This window comes from Formica exsecta, unplaced genomic scaffold, assembly GCF_003651465.1.
Source record: "Formica exsecta isolate Colony F162 unplaced genomic scaffold, ASM365146v1 scaffold308, whole genome shotgun sequence".
Classification (NCBI taxonomy): domain Eukaryota; kingdom Metazoa; phylum Arthropoda; class Insecta; order Hymenoptera; family Formicidae; genus Formica; species Formica exsecta.
Window position 1 is genome coordinate 281,889 of NW_021850337.1, and position 18,410 is coordinate 300,298.

Sequence of the window (18,410 nt, forward strand, 5' to 3'; positions counted from 1 at the left end):
ATCATTCTTAATTGCTAGGTATATTATCATTCTTTGCTATTTTAATTGCCGAAAATTGCTGACCTAAAATCTTCATCACATCAGCATGTTTTATATTATTTTTCTCTTTTTTCACTGAATTATAATTCTGCTTCACGTAAAGTGCGAAACCAGAAGGTTCTCTCTTTGGAGTTTGCATTTGCTTAATGCCAGATTTAGTCGTTTTATTAATTAACAATTCAAACTTTCCCAAACAACGGCCACACCTTTTTCTTTCAATATCCAAGGATTTTGAGTGTCTTCCAATACTGCAACAAATAATATAAATCAATAATAATAAATAGAAATTAGAAACAAACAGAGAGAATAAATTTTTATTATACTCAAAATTTGACACACAAACTACAAAATTTGTCACCTGTATCCACAACCTGTGCATCGATATGTATATTTAGTTTTAATTTGGTAATTATGACATACAGTAATTGGTGGCAATTCAGGAAATGTCTTCATTGCTTTATGAGCCCTATAATAAAAATAAATTATACGTTTTGCACAATGAAGAATATAATAATGTTATTTTATTATAAAATTTAAGATATTACTTAATTATATATTCAAATTATTTGTCAATTAAAAGCATTGTAAGATAATGTACCAATTTCTCCAACAGGGCCCATGACAATCCTTAACATTATTTATTAGCCAAGCTGCAGCATGACACATTTCATGAATCAAAGTATCTCTTAATCTCTCTGGTGTATCCAAAACCTATAAAACATATTTTATTCCTCAATTATGCTCGATTGATTATATCCACACATATACATATAAAAAGTAAAACAAAGAATATACCTTTGTTGCTAATACAATTCTTGAATATCTAATGACACCACTAAGAGTTTTTACAATTTTCTTGCTGGAACAGTATCCAGCAGTTCCTGTCAGACGAATGCTCCATTCAATTGGCATATCTTGAGGCAACTGGTTGTCGAATACTTTCTCATTGTACAATTTATACAATTCTTTACATAATTCTTCCTTATTATTTTTATAATTCAATATATATTTTTTTGCATCTGGATGAATGTTATTTATCGGAATCGTACTTGACAAAGATGTCAAAAAGCTTTTGTATCCTACAGATTTATCTGTTGCAATTGATTTACATTTGGATTGTAAAGGGGCCTTAATAACTTCTAAAAGTGTATATCAGGTTATTTTAACATTAAATAACAAATTACAGACTGTATATTTTATTGAAATTAAAGAAATTTTTTTGATATTTCTTACCTTTTTTACATATATTTTTTGGTGGTACATAATCTCCGGGATCAAATTCACTTGTGTTAGAACTTTCATCATCGCTAAATGATAATCTTCTTCTGTCTAGATTTTTCTTGGAATTGCTAAATTTATCATTTTCATCCTCAGTATCGGTATCACATATTACTTGAAGTCTGCACCAAAAAAATAATATGTTTATATGATTAAATTGAGTATCTTTATCAATATAAATGACAAATATAATATACATATACCTTTTAATTGAAGCTGGTACTGGCATAGGTTTAGATGTCGTACTATTTGTAGAAGTTCTAGGATTTGTTAATGCAGTGTGATATAAACTCTCGCTATCACTACTTGATAACGATTCATCATTAATAAAACTGTCTACTTCTTTTTGTTTTTGTTGAATATTCCTTCGATTTAATTTAACATTATTTTTAACTAAAACCAAATTTTTTAGAGAAAATTATAACAGTAAATCAAATTTTAATAAAACATGATGAACTTACCAAAGTCAGATTTATCTGAATCCGAATCTGTTATATAATATTTATCCTTTGATGTAGGTTTCCTGCAAAAAAATATAATTTATTAGACATGTTTTCTTTTTTATTAAAATAAAACATTACACATAAAAATATAAATCACCGTTCTGTTTGGATAATTCTATTTGTTGCTTGATTAGATGTCTTTCGTGGTTCAGTTGTCGGTAATAATGCATTAGCTTTATCTCTCCACGAATTACCATAAAGTTTATCTAAAATATCTACACAGTTCATTATATCTGTCTTTTCAGGTGTATTTACTACTGAGGAAGAAACTTTTTTGTCAGTATGCACTTTCAGCAAAGATTTTGGTCTAGTTGGTGTACAAAACTTAGGAATATCATTGTTAGAGTTTTTAAAATATTTATCAATTGTAGTTTGATGCGTCAAGAATGAATTAATCACTTTGTCAGAATTAACAATTGTGGTTTGCTTCTTGTCAGTCTGTATTTTGTTGATTCTTCCTCTATTATTTGGAGTTTCATAGTTCAGTTCTAATCTTTCTAGACTGCTATTTCCAGAATCTATGCTATTTCTAATACTCATAGGTATATTACTGCAAGAGCTATCGCTTAGAACATCAGGCGAATTTGTCAACCACTCTACAATTTGTCTTTTCTTCTTTTCAGATAAAGATTCATGAAGGTCCTTTTTCCTTAGTATGTCGAGAAATTTACTGTACGTTTTGTATGGTTTCAACAAATCCATTTGTGAATTAACAATATCATCCTTAAGACTTGTATCAATAACATCAAGAGTATCATTGAGATTGTGCTTTATTTTTTCATTATAACTAGCTGATATAGCTGGATGCATTACATCTTCATCTGTGCTCTCATCAATTATTACATTGATTTCTTTTTTCTCTCTGGGAGAATCATACACAACCTGCGTGGACTTTATATTTCTCAAAATTTTGTGAGTATCTTGCTTTGTGAGTTTGATTTTTCCTATTTTATTTTGTTGTGGAGTATCACAAGCTGGAAATTTATTTATTCTGCTAGAAACATTGGAACTATCACTATAGATAGCATGATTTGACTTAATTACTTCATTTGCCTTTTTAACATTGTACTTTTGTTTCATTTTTGAATCTGTCTTTTTTTTCTCTGGAAACATTAATATAGGACTTTCATAGGATTTTTTATCATATTTATTTATTTGGTCCTTTCTGTCATGATTTATACTGCCATTGCTAGCAGTTTCGTCAGAAGTATAAGATACCTTATTAATTTGTATTGTAGTTTTATTTATATATTTCCTATCTGGAGATTTATTGTTAGATCTAACAACCCATTTGTATGGCAAATTAGATTTTTCTTGTTCACTTTCTGAGGAAGAAGTATTCAGAAAATATAATCTCTGGTACTTTTCTTTCTTATTCTTATCAGAATTGAATTTCCATTTTGATTTGTCATTATACTCAGGCGATGAGCTACAACTAGAATCACTAATCACAATAATATTATCCTTATCTTTTATCTTACTGATTGCAACAAGATCTTGTGTATCTTCAATAATAGAATCTCCAGAGAGTCGTAATATAAAGTTTTGTGAGTCACTCACAAAGTCCCTCATGTTGCAATTAGATGCCATTTTTAGTTATTTCCTCATTCACAGAACTCTAAAAAAAGATTTATAATTTTATATAATTTTTAATATGTATATATATTTATATGTATGATAAAGCGCTTTTTATAAATATAAAACATGTTATTTAAATGATCAATTATATTTTGTAATTTTCGTTATTTTTTATGATTTTATTTTAGTAAATTTGTAGTTTCCACGGTAATCTCGACGATCTTTAATAAAGAAAATAAATGTTAAATAAAGGAGGATCGTCAGAAAAAATTGGCACACGCGTGCATTAGAAAAACTCCAATAACAAATGTAATGTATTGGAAGAAAAGCTGAGATTTATAACATGTTGTACATTCACATTCGCATGAACAATATTTATGCACATTACAATTATTTCAATAACTGTTTCTGTCGATTTTTATTAAATAAAAGTTACAACACATTATTATTAAACGAAAATAATCGACACAAAATAAATGGCATCAATTTTCAAATCAGTTACTGTCCGTTGTTCGTTGAACTTTACTGCCAACTGTACAAAACGAATAAAATTAACGATATCTACATCACCACGAAAAAAGACATTTCCTGGCGCTCGACATTTCGATATCCAATAGCAGATCGTATTTTCTAGGGTCCTTAGCTACCGACATGTTTGGACGTTAATGTAAATCCTCCATTACAGTAGTGATTTTATTGCTTGCAGATTCTTAGTGGCATTTTTGGGTAGGAACATCTAGATATTCGTGCATCATGGCTGGAAGTCTTGAGTTCGAGAGGAAAGAGCAAGGGAGGCGAGATATAGCGTCCCGAAATAAAAAAAAAAAGGTAAATAATCCGCCTACACTTTCTTTTTTACGAAGTAAACATAATAATAATATTCAATTTAACAATTGTTAATAATGCTAATCTCTTTACTTGTATTATACACACACAAGATTAAAGATGACTTCGCACGCGCTCGACTAAGTTTTTATTACCTCTAATCGGTGATTAATTTAACTGATAGAATTGCCTGCAACAAAATTTCAGACTATATAATTTATCGTTCCTAATCTTTTTTCCATAAGTCAAGCAACAAAAAAGTTAAAAATTCTATTTTTTTTTAACAAAATACTATAAGTATTATTTTCTTAATAAAAGTTAATATAATTATCGTTTAAATTAATGAAGTTTAACCGAAATGCCTTTAAACTTATACGATGCAATACAAAACACTTTTGCTATAAACTTTTTTGTGTTGGTCTAAAATTAAATGTGCCACTGTAAAACATCAGAAAGAAAATTTTCTTCCTAAACATTTTGAAATCTATATCTGCTACAACCTCTTTTATGTTGTTACCGATTGAATCTTTTATTTGAATCTTTGTCAGATATAGAGGGCGTTGCTATATTGATTTCGTGTATTATGCATTATTTACTTGAGATATATTTCAAATTTAAACATCTCACTTTCAGATATCATACAGTTCACGTTTGCGTCGAGGAGCTATTTTTCGACCAAATACATGGATTTGTGAGAAATGACCTCAACTTTCTTCTATACATAAACGAAGGTAATTTTTAATCTTCCAATATATATATATGTTACAGAAAATTTTCGTTATATTTGAAAATACATATTTTGTATAACCAAATGTGTTATACATACTATCTCTCGGCAAAGTGCAGACCCGTACGAAAGTTTTGTCCAACTAATGCAATTTGAACAAGTCTGCCAGAACTCTTCTGATCCGATATAGATACCAATGCGCCAACAATAACTCTAATTCGGAAGCTATCCGAAACGGCCGTCAAACGAGAACGAAACTCAATCAGGATCCCATCTATCGTATTATTCGCACAAAGCAGACCTCAGATTGGATTATCTATTCGCGTTTCCCGCCACACATTATGTACTCTCGCAGTATAATAGTCGTGATGTGCGCGTTATAGCTGCAACAAGAGATTATGGCATATCCACGATTAACCATATGACCCTGATTCTGTGATATTTTGCATCCTTGTAATAAGCTCTGAAAATTATATCTGTACCACCGAACTACGAAAATTAAATCTTATAGTTCTTATAGAAAGAGAATTGAAAAAACAGTTTAAATTCTTTTTAAATAAATTAATCGCGCTGTTTTTATAAATCAGTTTTTGATCAAATTTAATTTTATATCAATTTATCGCGACACGTTTCGAATAAAAACCCAATTTTGCACAGCGGTCGTACGGGTTTGCACATGACAAGCTTAAAACGTCACATATATATACATATATATATATACATTGCAACGTATATATACTTGCATCAGTGTTCATTCAATGTAGCGGCCGCGATAATATTAAAAGCATTTGCACTAAAAAAAAAAATAAAAAGAGCGGGTCAACCAACATTGGTTATCCAATTTACAGTCAAATTTTAACGAATAGCCACAATGAGATGCACTGATTAAACTCCATTTTGGTTAACACCGAATACGCCAGATTAAATTTACTTTCTGCATAAATTCAAAATTAATCGTATCGCGCCAACGTTTATCGGTTATTAAATGTACTGTTAATTCTTTTAGAATGAAATTGAATATAAAAGCTGTCCAAAAATTATGACATATTAGATTTATACCTCAGTCTTTATTAACTCAATATTAACAAAATTGATCCAAAGTGTGATTCATGAGTTAAATGTTAAATAAAGAACTTACATCATGCAATATATTGCAAGGATGTAAAATATAAGCTGCATTTATAAATTAAAAATCAGCATGAAGCTTATCCACTGATTTATGACCTTCTTTCATCAGTCTTTTCTTGTTTATCTATAAATCTTGTAGTGTAAAAGTTCGTATATAATAGATAATGAAACGATGATTATACAGAGAATATTTAAAGAATGATTTTTTTGTGGAAAGAAAAACAAGCAACAAATAGAATATAATTATTGATTTTATATTAATATTTGCGCGCCGATTAAAATACAGTAGATTTTAATCAATAACTGCAGTTAAAGTACATATACATTACCATTATAAGCTCTTAATTTGCAGATGCTCTCAATTTCAAGAGACTATTGAAAATTAATAATGCTATCAGTGCTTGATGTTATATTACTAATTTTTGAAATGTACGTTTTATTTTCATATTTCGAATTATTTCAAAAAGTATACAATACACACAAATTAAAAGAATACGTGTATATATACCGTGCATTTCTTGTTTTTATCACAAGAAATCATCTCTTTGGTTTTAACATAATTTATTATAATTCACTCTTTAGAGACAATTATTTAAACAAAGCTAAATTAGCTAATTAGTTAAATGCATTTGGCAACGGAAATTTGAAAAATTATCTATCGGTGAATATGAATGAGCTGATCATTAGCGTTGATGCCCTGCGATTTTTCGCGATTAATCCGAAAGAAGTGCGTTTCTTTGCGAGAGTCTGGCAAAGAAGGTCGACCGGCCATTGTTAACTGAGATTTGCCTCGTGAGCCATTCTTGACGTTAAACGTGATTTAACGCGGACGGGAATTTCTTGAAAGAAACGGGATGCACACCGCGTCGTAGCGCCGATATAGACTGTGCGCGCTGATAAAAGCAACCCGCGTGTCAGAAAACAATGCCAATATGGATAATGACGGCCACCCACGTGAGCGTTGCGGTAAATATGGACGGAACACGACGATGGGCGGGTGCATAGAAACAAAGAAAAATTTTTCAACAAAAGAACTCGGCCCGCGAGAAACGCTTGGAAAATTACAAACCAGCCCGAAAGTGAGTAAATCCAGGGTATTCTTATCGGATCTCGTTTACCGCATAAATAATTCCTTATACAATGCGTTACCGCAATTTCCCCACAAATTTTAAGCTATTATTCTTGCTTCTCAGCTCGCTCCATTTCATTATCTTGGTCGGTTGTGAGTTAACTTTTGGTTTATCCAATATATTTGTTTTCTAGCGAAAAGTCCTCTCAATATTCTTAAGAATGCTTAAAAAACTAAAAGTATACTTTAACATGATTTTACAATATATGACGGTGTGAAATGCAATTTGATTTCGGCGATTGAAATTAATTGATTGTGAAAAATACGTTTGGCGTATTCGGGGGGATGTTCAGTCTACTTAACAGAGATATTATACTTAATAATATATTTAAATTGTGCCGATATTTTGGCAAAGACGATAACAGATTAACAAGAACATTCGGGGCGGATCAATTTGCGGAAGAAATACAATATAATCGACTCGTTCTCTTACCGGAACAATGGAACTATCGATCAACGACATACCGGGAATACCAATTTTTAACGTGTTTGGCAAATTGATCACGTCCGTGCACCCATTCGTGAATAAAACTCTTTCGGCAGATAGAATTTTTTTCATAAAGTACATTGCGCTTGTGTAAATATAACTTGTTACATTTCTGCTATCTTTCAATTAAAAACTCAATTTTAACAATTTTGGTGCTATATATATATGTACTTTGTATCTGTTATATAAAAAAATATGGAAAAATATCGCGATCTGCATTTAGTCATTTAATCAATAATTACACAAATGATACTCGAAATCATAGTAGTCTATTCATTTCAAAAGTAAATTGCGAGTCGCAAATCAAATTCGTTGAATCTGATCTCGCGCTCTAACTTTTTTCATCCTCCCGCAGACATTTCTTTACCGATACATTATTCGAATGATGCCGTTTTTCTGTATCATGTCAGATTCATGAGGGTATCAATTCCCCGATAACATCTACAAAAACATTCGTCGACCCGGCTAACCTGTAACTCGTGTAAACCCATTAGATATCTCAGAGAAAAGGGAGAGAGAAAAGTAGAAGAGGGATCGTCGGAGCGGCCGGTATCGCATCGGGCGCGAAAATCTGCGAGGTTTTCCAGCAACTAGTGGCGTTAGTCGAAACTCCGAACCCCCGAGAGAGCTCTATAGCCTTCTATAACCCATCTGGCACCCCTTCTTCGTTGAACGAGAAAGAGAGAGAGCAAGAGAAATGGAGAGAGATAGAGAATCTTGTTCCCCCATTTTCCACGAGAGAATCCTCCCTCTCATGCCTCGCTTCCGCCACCCTCTATTTCTCTCTCCGTCGCTCCCTCTTTTTCCTCCCCTTCCCTCTCTCCCTATATCTCGCACGCCGCGTTCCTCTCGCGCGCTCGCGCGTTCTTCGGCCTCTGGAGCGAGTCGCAGCATCCGTTGGACCGTTCCGGACTTCAGTCCACGTCGAGAACGCGCCACTGTCGGGACCTCGAGGAAGTGACAGTCATCCGGAAGCTTATAGCTGACATCGCGTACACGACACTATCGTTACTGTCGTGTGTCAAAAGTTAGGCAGTAAATATCGTCTAAAGTTATGATACCATAATTTTTCAGCGATAGATATCCAAAGATACACAGATAAAGATAAAAAGAGAAAGAAATTGTTCGGGGCAAGAAAAGCCTCGCATCATCACATATAATCTATAAATATTTTGGACAAAAATTATCCACGCATAAACGGCGAAAACGATTTCTTCGAATTAACCGTGCATCAGTTAATCAACCATTAATATCGGTTAATATATAAGTAATCGGTTCATCAACGTTGGTACCAGCCCCGCTTCGTTGGTACCACGCAAGTCACGCAGTGCTGGGTCGCGCGAGAGAAGCCGGGAAAGTTTTCTCGAAGAAACAATCGGTAGGTTTCCGGCCGGTTCTCCACCCGGAGGGAAACTGCGCTCGGCAATAAGATAAGAACGAAACGAATAACGATTCGCTGGATGCCCTAAGGGCTTGAAGGGACCCCGGACTAGAAGGGAGCTGGTGGCCGGTTCTGATGCCGACACGTGCTGAGCGCGATTGTTGAGGGTGCGGCGGAGCACAGAGGACGAACGGAGCCACGAGGGCCCGCGGGAAGAGCTGAAGAAGAGGGAGCTCGGGCCGGGCGACTGCCAGAAGTTGTTGCCCAGTTCCGGTGAGGGGGCGGACATCGGGCCTGGATGCTCACGAGGACGAGACGCCGGAAGCGCTGCCACGTTGGAAGGGAGAATATTGACGGCCGTCAACAAGTTCCTTACAACCTCCCCTTTGGTTAACAAGGTCAAGTTGCTGATGGTGAGTTTCTCACTCTCTTCTCCTCTTCCCCCCCCCCTCTCTCTCTGTCTCTCTTTCTTTCTCTCTCTCTTTCTCGTCGACACACCGCGAACGTCTACGCGGCCACTGACTCGACCCCCGTTTGGTTTCTCGCTTTCTCGACGTAGGAGGACATATGTAGTCGGCTCTGCTTTGAATGCAGTTAGTTCGCAGTTGTCGTACAGCAGTCGTCGCGATTATACCTTCCGCCTCGGGAAAGTTTCAGGTGACGATGTTCGCCGTTACATCGAGGAAGGTACAAGATATCGACATGATTCCGATTTCTGATTGACGGGGAAAATTGGTTTTTCAAGCTAAGTTTCTCTCATTGATTTCACAACTTTCACAAAATAGAAGACAAATTCCGAATTTCTAATTATTAAGATGTAAAATGTCTTAAGTTATTCATCTCACGTTACGGCGCTTGGATATTCTTCCAAATTTTGGTTTCTCAAGTGCGAGTCAAGTGAGAGTTTAACTGAACATTGTTTTAAACATGATTTTTTAAAATCATAATTATCATATATTTTATTATAATTAATTAATGTTGCGAATATGAGAAATCATATTTAGCATATAGATTTCATTAATTTCATCTTTTGAGACGTGAGCAATAAAAGTGGGCACGCGGCTGATTATTAGAATTCCTAACTTAGTTCACGTTTTGCATAATTTACGATTATTCATCGTTCTGCTTCGGAACTTAACCACCCCTGCTTCCCATCGTCGTGGAGAGCTTGACGGGCCGTGAAGCATAATTGGCGATCCACTTTGCACCGTTGATCGTGTCGACGTGGCATCGTCAATCGAATATTTGTCACCCAATACCTATTTATTTTAGAGCGATGGGATTCGTTGAATTTTAGTAACTTGCCTCAAAATTAAAATGCTTTAAATTTAAGTAGAAATTTGCAAGTGTTATATCTATCTCGACACTGAAAAATGCGATGGAATGTGCAAATTTATGCAAAAATATGGAAATAGTAAAATATATAAATGAGATAATTGTTTAAAAATAACTAAAACATACATTACTCTAATATTTTATATTAATATATTATATCTTTAATTTAATTCTTTTTTCATCTCTTAATAACTATCATTAATTGCACAGTGATAATTAGGATTGACAGTATCGAATTTTGCACAAGTGGAACAACATAAAAAAGAATTTTACAATTTTTTCAATTTTAATCAATTTGCGATTTAATTATTTTGATGGAATGATATTTACTATTTTGATAGAACACTATTATTAAGGAGCATTTGTAAGCACGAATGATAATTGCTTGGTTAATTCCCGGAGGACAAGGGTTATAGTCTTGTGTGAGCAGCTTGGTGTATTCTCGGAAATTAGAGACATGCTCTGCCTCGAGATATGCATATTACGATTATATCTTCCTCCATTTGTGTATTTTTTGTCTTTGCAAATTTTTCTCTCTAACTTTTTACACTTCTTACAGTATTCTAAAAGTACTTTACATAAATCCGAATAATCTTCCTAGTTTAACTTGGGATCAGACATTTAACAGCTTAAGACTGTTAGAAAGGACACTTAACTGTTAACATTTACGTTCGTGTCTACAATTCTGTTTTTCTTTGACAATTTATTTTTTAAATTTCGGGGAACTTTAGGTGCACATCTGCTCCATTCCACGTTAAATATTTTTAAAGAATAGTTATTTTCTACTGTAAATACGACACGATCCGTAAAAATTCTGGATAATCAATTTTTGGATTTTTTAATATAATGAAGTAGGATATTTATTTAGACCTAGCATTTAAATAACTTTTTTTTTAATTTTTAGTTAGCTTTATTTAAATGAAAATCCCCGATTTAACACTAAATATCATGTCGTAAACAGAAATATCGTACGTAATTCGCCAAAGATTTACGTTTCATTCTTCTCTCGCGATGTTTGCGTGATTCTAACGCTAAAATAATGCGCAATTAACTGCATTCCTGCGTACTCGTTTACACGCAATTATGCATTCGACGATCGGTGATGTGCGATACACGTGCCTGCATGATATTCTCTCGCGCCACTGTAATCTGGAATGAAAGCATGGATGCATGAGCCAGATATGTTCATTTTTTTTAATAAGTCGATTATCTACCAATAATAGCCTATCCATTGATGCAAGATAGCTAAATGAGAACATACCGAAAAAGAGGATAAAATTTATATTGGTGCAGATTACGATACGATACGTATACTGAAAGGAAAATCCTCGCGAGGGACTTTTCCTATTCTCATTATCGACATACAACGAAAATATTGAGGGGTATCTATGGAATTTCGCAAAGCACGAGAGAGATAATCAGTTCTCTAAGATTCGCAAATTGAAGACTAATATTCTTTCTATCCAATACAAATATTTCAGAATGTCGGGGAGTCCAGAAAATATACACTTTCAAGAACTGCCAAAATAGTAGCTCACATTATCAGTATTATGTCATAATATTTGAAAATGATCGCGTAATTGTTTCATACATTGAGACGGATAGATGTGAATCACATTCTTCACACGTGAATATTATTTGCGGTAAATTAAATCAAATCTTTGTGAGATGAATAGATAAAGCATTTATTAATGTTCTGGGACAAGCACTTAAATAACGTACAAATATACGTAGAATAAGTGACAGTAATAGGTACAAGTATGCTTGACAACGACAGAGGTAATATTAGACCAAAGAAAAATAAAAGAAATTAATGAATGTGGGTTATCGATGAATACTTATTTTAAACACGAATTTTAAAATAATCTTATCATATTATTGAGATGAAGATCGCGCGCGCGCGCTATTCGGGAAAAGAGGAGGAAATGGGGAAGAAATATTTGAAATATCACATAGATATTAAATAAAAATTTACCGATCGTGCCATGCATTAATGTTAACCGCGGGATCATTACTACGAACGCATCGATTACGAAGCTCAAAGCGAGAGTGGCTTGGTCGACACTTGCCTGCGGTGACGGGACATCGAATATGTGCCGCTCGATATAATGAATAGAATGCTTTCGATCCGGGGGAGATATTTAATTAGTCCTGATTAAAATGACAAAGTGAATTAACGTGTACGCGAAGGTTTTAATACACAAACATTTTCGACAATCGATCATACTATCCCGAATGCATTTCTGATCTTTATATAAAAATTTAAAGATGATTTATCATAGCAAAAACTTTCTTTCATAAGAATTACATTCGAAAAGTATCTAAGTATAAAACTCACATGCTTCATATTTTAAGATTTCCGGTAAAATTAATTGGAAATTTTTTACTAGTGCAGATTTGAATAAATTATTGAGCCTATTTCTATTTTAAAATTAAAATAAAAATACTAAATATTAGTTTTATTATATGTTTTTATCTTAAAATGTGTACACTAACAATACGATACATATTAAAGCGACACTCTCCTAATATCGAATAAATCAAAGAATGTGAGTTTTCTTTATATTTTTAGCTCATTACATTTTATGTAATTTATAAAGTACAATAAAAAATTTATATTTGCAATAATTACAAAACTCGTACGAAAATAGGAAATATATATGACAAGGAGAAATATATATATAAAATCAAAGTTAGGTCAAAATTATTATATATGTATTTTATTTAATATTTCTCATATATTTTCATTTCTCACTTATTTCTTTTTATTCACATTATGTTTTAAGATATAGATTGCAGTCTTTTAGAGAGAACGAAAGAGAGAGAGAGAGAGAGAGAGAAACATTTACTTTCTCAAAATAATTCTTAAATTTATTTTATATTTTACCTTTCTTTACACATTACATTAATGTTTCACAATTTTTTGTTTATTATTTCCTCTATTAATAAGTTAATATGACAATATCAGTAATGGTTGCAAATACCAAATATGCGAAATGCGAATAAAGCTTCTACTACATTACATGCGAAAATTTGGTCGAATAAGCTCTAACATAATACTTCAAGATATAACATGTTTAATAGTCAATGATGCCGATTATCAACGTAACGACACTTTTGCATATGGAATATATGATATCATCTGCGTATCTCTTCAAATTCAACTCGCATACCAACTTCATATATATCAACGATGTTATCCGGACCGCTACTCCAGAAGGGATGCGCGAAGTTTCTTGTAGAAATTCCATTTTCTGATACATTTCGGCGACGCGAGAATCTACCGTGTGTATACACACGTGCGTGCGTGTATTATACGGCGCGCCGGAACGAGAGAAGCAGGAGGGTCCGAGCATTGTCCCCTGGGGCGAGTCCTCGACTTTTGCTGGGGTGCCATACCCCGAGTGCCTTTATCATGCAACGTTACGTTCCGACCATGCAGACGGGAAATTCCGGCCGAGTTCGTTGTCATACGACGAGACAAATAGGCAGAGACGCGGCGTAGATACGATCGGCGTGGCAATACACCGCGCTAAATATCGTCTGTGAAGTCAATTGTGATAGGGTTTACCGATGTACAGATAGTTCTCCCGATAGGTCGTTCTCGTACTTCGCGAGAGACGCATCGCGCGTTTTATGATTCGCCGCGATTCGATCGCTGTGTATCGAGTAGAATGCAAAATTGTGCCGCGATCGTATTTGTAAATTAAGAAATTAATTACTATACGACGCGTGACATTTAACACCATTTTGTGATGCGCGTGGGCGATTTAATTAAAAATAAATTTAATATTGGTTAAATTTATTCAACATTAAATTATGAATTTAATATTTAATAATTAAAATTGATTTTAGGTTTTTGTCTCGTGAATTTATCGCGACATCCATTCAATGGAGAGTCGTTATTTTACTTATTACTGTTACGATGGCTATACTTATTCGATTTATCTAATATGTCGTCATACGTGTACGTAATATAATATAGGAGATAGTTTACGAGAGATATTTTACACAACATAAAAACCGGAGATGTCGCTATCTCCTGGCTAGTTTGATACGCAATTAAGATCCTCGGAGTCATTTTCTTAGTCTCATATATGAAATTAAACGAAGAATCCTCCAGGCGTCGAAATCCCTCGCGATGTAACTAGTACAATATTTTTTATTTATAAAATCAATTATTATTTTTTCTGTCGTGATTTAATTACATCATACCCTTCTCTGATAGCACTTGATATTTATATTTTAATTAAAACGTTATATGTATGCGATCGCCTTTTACCGCACGATCATACGTGAAACTCTTCTCAATAATTTATCTACTTAAAGGCGCTTGTAACTTCTATATGTGGTTCTAAGTTCTACTTCTTTAATTAACGATGCCGTTTGGGACATTTCAATGCAATGCAGTTTCTGCATAATAAACGGGCAAAGATGTTTCTTCGGGAAAAGCCTGACGACAAACTCTATTAAGTAGAACATCTCATTTGATGCGATCTCTTAGTCCGATGATACGCGCGTTTCTCTCTGAAACACGCGCGACGACCTGGTATACCGTCATACGAACTTTCAGCTTCTTAATGATTAACAATCCGCGATTGTAATTTGTGCATAAATTCGATTTTAGCGCGAGGAACGGTGTAAAGTATGGAAATGAGAACATGCTCGGAAAATGTCCCGTAGCAAAATACGCGCATAAATCATAAGCTTAAAGACGGAGACACGAAGATGTAAGCACGGTGGATACATCAGGGATTGCGAGAGGCGACGCATCATATAAAAATAGCAGATTAATACTGAGCGGGATTTTCTCATGTAATTCGATTACCTTCCGCGATAATCTTCGCATATCGCTCGATCGCACGCTATTCGATCAGTTCTCGAGTTGCATCAAGATATCTGGCGATTGCCAGTGCACGAATTGAATAAGCTTTAATGCATCCTATCGTATCGTGAGATATTTCTCACTAGTGCTCCGCGAATCGTTTGGCTTAATGTAGCTGGTACATATTATATATGTATAGTGGCCATGCCGTTTTATGTTCCTATTAGGATTATTTCGAGCACAAAAGCAGTAAAAAGATATATGGCGAATAATGAATGTGCACTTGTTAGAATTTACGCCCGTAGCATATATATTTTAGAGAGCATGTATATTTTTTAGATGGTATGTATAGTTTTATCTTTGGTTTTTTTACACATTACTTTATACTCTTTTGTATTCGGTCTTCTTTGAAGTACGAATAATGTCAGGTTATTAGTTAAATGGCTAGCAGTAATATTTTATCCTTTCAGAAAATAATATAATGAAAAATGAGAAATTTTTTTGCTGAAAATATTTCGTTTTGAGATACAGTGGCGTGCAAAAATTTTCGGCCAGTGACATTTTGTAAATATAACAATTATAACTATAAATACTTTCACAAACATAAACAATATTCTTTCACTATATTATTTTGTTTCCTATATGTTATACTCGCACCTGATAATGGTTAAAAAGTATATACAGTGGCGTGCAAAAATTTCCGGCCAGTGACATTTTGTAAATATAACAATTATAACTATAAATACTTTCACAAACATAAACAATATTCTTTCACTATATTATTTTGTTTCCTATATGTTATACTCGCATCTGATAATGGTTAAAAAGTCATTAGGTTTTTTTTTAATAAATTAGAATACGAAATGTCACTGGCCGGAAACTTTTGCACGCCACTATATATGTTATATTCTAATATATGTTCCCGTCAAGTACATTTCTTATATCGTTTCCGGCTTTCCGTTTTATAAACACATTAATAGTAATTAAATATCGTTTAACATTTTATGAAAATTAGTAATAGTATAAAACTTAGACTCTGCGAAGAAAAAAAAGGCATATTTGTAGACATTGACTTATCGTAAATAATTTGCGTATATTTCGATATGCATTAATATATTATACATTTTACGTTTACGAAATCAAAAATTCATGCGTATCTTCTTTTATAAATAGACATTTTGATATCAGTTTCAACACTGGCCTATTATATTGATACGTATTGAGATACGTCGATACAGGAATAGAACATATTGATTTTTTTGCATCCTTCGTGAAGTTTTTATTAAAAGCACGAGGGAAAGAATGGAAATAAAGAAATCAGGTGAAGTATACGTCTAGAGAATCGTGTATAAGCAGCTACGCAATCACGCGTCGGATTCTTTGGACCGATCATTCGCTGTCGTTGGCAGCGTATATATGCATTATGATCCATTATACTATCACAAAACCCCATATACATGAGAGGACGTGAACCATTACTAGATCCTTATTGCCTGCGCGATGTTTCGCAGGCAGACATTTTGCTCTTAAGCGAAGTGCGATAAAATGTGTTTAAAAAAACACGCACTTTATTCCATATTGAAAAATTTTTTATTAATGTATCGCATATTGATTTATTATTTTTAATTAAATATAGTTTTACAGGTGGATTTAAAGAACATTCTAACCGTAGATAGCGGATTAATTTTTGCGTTATATCATTATACACTTTCGGGAAAGTATTTTTGCAAAATTACTTAAAATTATTTAAAGATGCTTCCATACCTATTAAATACACGGGGCGAATTAACTGATGGATATCGGGAGATGTTCGAGAGATGATTATTCTTAAAATATCGAAGAATATTTTACGTCTACTCTACTAACACGATCCATAATTTCATAATCCCATCTTAAGTAACGCACGAACAAAAGTACCGAGTACGCTCGTCATTGACGAACTTACCTTCCCCTAATCCGCTCTCTGACACTCTTATAAAAGTTTAATTGGCCTAATTGATTGATATCGGATAATAGCTGCAAAAGGTACCGAACTAATTTCTCCCAAAGATGCAAAATTTTAATGGTGTTTTAATTATACATAAATTAACGTTATTTGATTATACAAATAATGTCATTCGATCAAACGATTACATGAATATTCAAATTGCAAAATGGAGAGAAAATTTTTTGCTACTGGCAAATTATTTGCATTTTTCAAAATTGAAAAAATTTATCTGGAAACAGAAGCATTGAAACAGATTAAATTGAATGTGTTTTAAAAAAAGATAAACATGCATAAAATATATTACGCAATAATATATTTTCTCAGTTTATTTGTTGGTGATTTTAAATACATATTATGGAAACGCGTTCCGTAATTGATATTTCATTATCAACATGCATGAAACATCTTTTCCATCTCATATTTTACAAATAAATTATATTTAGAACGGGGGGGGGGGGCGAGAAAGATTTTATATGTACATTCTATTTTAATAACTGTGTATACTTTGAAAAACATTGCAGTTGAAAATAAATTATATGATTTCCTCTTTTCAATAGTATTTAATATCGTTAATAAAAAAGATAAATCATATTACTAATTAGTAATTGATATTCTTATTTTGACAAAAACGGATATTTCGGAATATTTCGAGATTGTTCTAGTTTAAAAAATGGAATGGAACACACAGTGGAAGTTAGCGTGACAGGATAGTCAGCGTGATAAAAAACTTACCCAACATACTTTGACATGAATGAGTGAGATGTGCTGTATGATACCAGAAATATGCGACTAACTTGTTACAACGCTTATAACATCAGTCCGAATTGTATTAGTTTGAATAACATTTTTGTTTTTCATTTTGATCATCACATACATACACTTGTAGTTCTCGTAGAACAATATAATATTTAATTCTAAGGTCTATTTTGATAATGAAAAATCCGCCCACAAAAGCGAATCTCGCAGTGCGCGACGACGCGAAGTTTTCACGATGCCACTGACGTGTTTTAATGCACATTTATTTCCTGAATGCGTTAAGAAAACGGGATCGTATTTAAATTGACCAGATGCCTACCGCATTCAGCTCGTCTTTCGATGTCGTTCGCGGCCGCTCAAGAGAATTATGTCCCGCCATAATTTTATACGAAACCGCATTTGCATTATCTTTCAGATAGAGATGAGCAAAAG

The 18,410-nt window shown here is 33.4% G+C and overlaps 2 protein-coding genes and 1 long non-coding RNA gene across 3 annotated transcripts in view; 2 read left to right on the forward strand and 1 right to left on the reverse strand.

Annotated features, from left to right (window-relative positions):
- The window catches only part of LOC115237741, a 24,160-nt gene extending 20,073 nt beyond the window's left edge, over nt 1–4,087 (reverse strand). The window contains exons 1-9 of the mRNA XM_029810979.1: nt 3,787–4,087; nt 1,918–3,438; nt 1,779–1,840; nt 1,521–1,710; nt 1,273–1,439; nt 835–1,178; nt 638–750; nt 398–505; nt 3–287 (exon numbers count right to left, since the gene is read on the reverse strand). Coding sequence (XP_029666839.1) covers nt 8–287; nt 398–505; nt 638–750; nt 835–1,178; nt 1,273–1,439; nt 1,521–1,710; nt 1,779–1,840; nt 1,918–3,410 — 2,757 coding nt within the window. The 5' untranslated portion in view covers nt 3,411–3,438; nt 3,787–4,087 and the 3' untranslated portion in view covers nt 3–7. The remainder of the gene's footprint in view (nt 1–2; nt 288–397; nt 506–637; nt 751–834; nt 1,179–1,272; nt 1,440–1,520; nt 1,711–1,778; nt 1,841–1,917; nt 3,439–3,786) is intronic.
- LOC115237751 overlaps nt 1–5,762 on the forward strand; it is a 26,030-nt gene extending 20,268 nt beyond the window's left edge. The window contains exons 2-4 of the long non-coding RNA XR_003884392.1: nt 4,105–4,226; nt 4,857–4,954; nt 5,141–5,762. This is a non-coding gene — a long non-coding RNA (uncharacterized LOC115237751). The remainder of the gene's footprint in view (nt 1–4,104; nt 4,227–4,856; nt 4,955–5,140) is intronic.
- A 3,920-nt stretch (nt 5,763–9,682) lies between these two features.
- The window catches only part of LOC115237770 (calmodulin-like), a 54,356-nt gene continuing 45,628 nt past the window's right edge, over nt 9,683–18,410 (forward strand). The window contains exon 1 of the mRNA XM_029811034.1: nt 9,683–9,762. Within this exon, the coding sequence (XP_029666894.1) occupies nt 9,739–9,762 (24 nt within the window). The 5' untranslated portion in view covers nt 9,683–9,738. The remainder of the gene's footprint in view (nt 9,763–18,410) is intronic.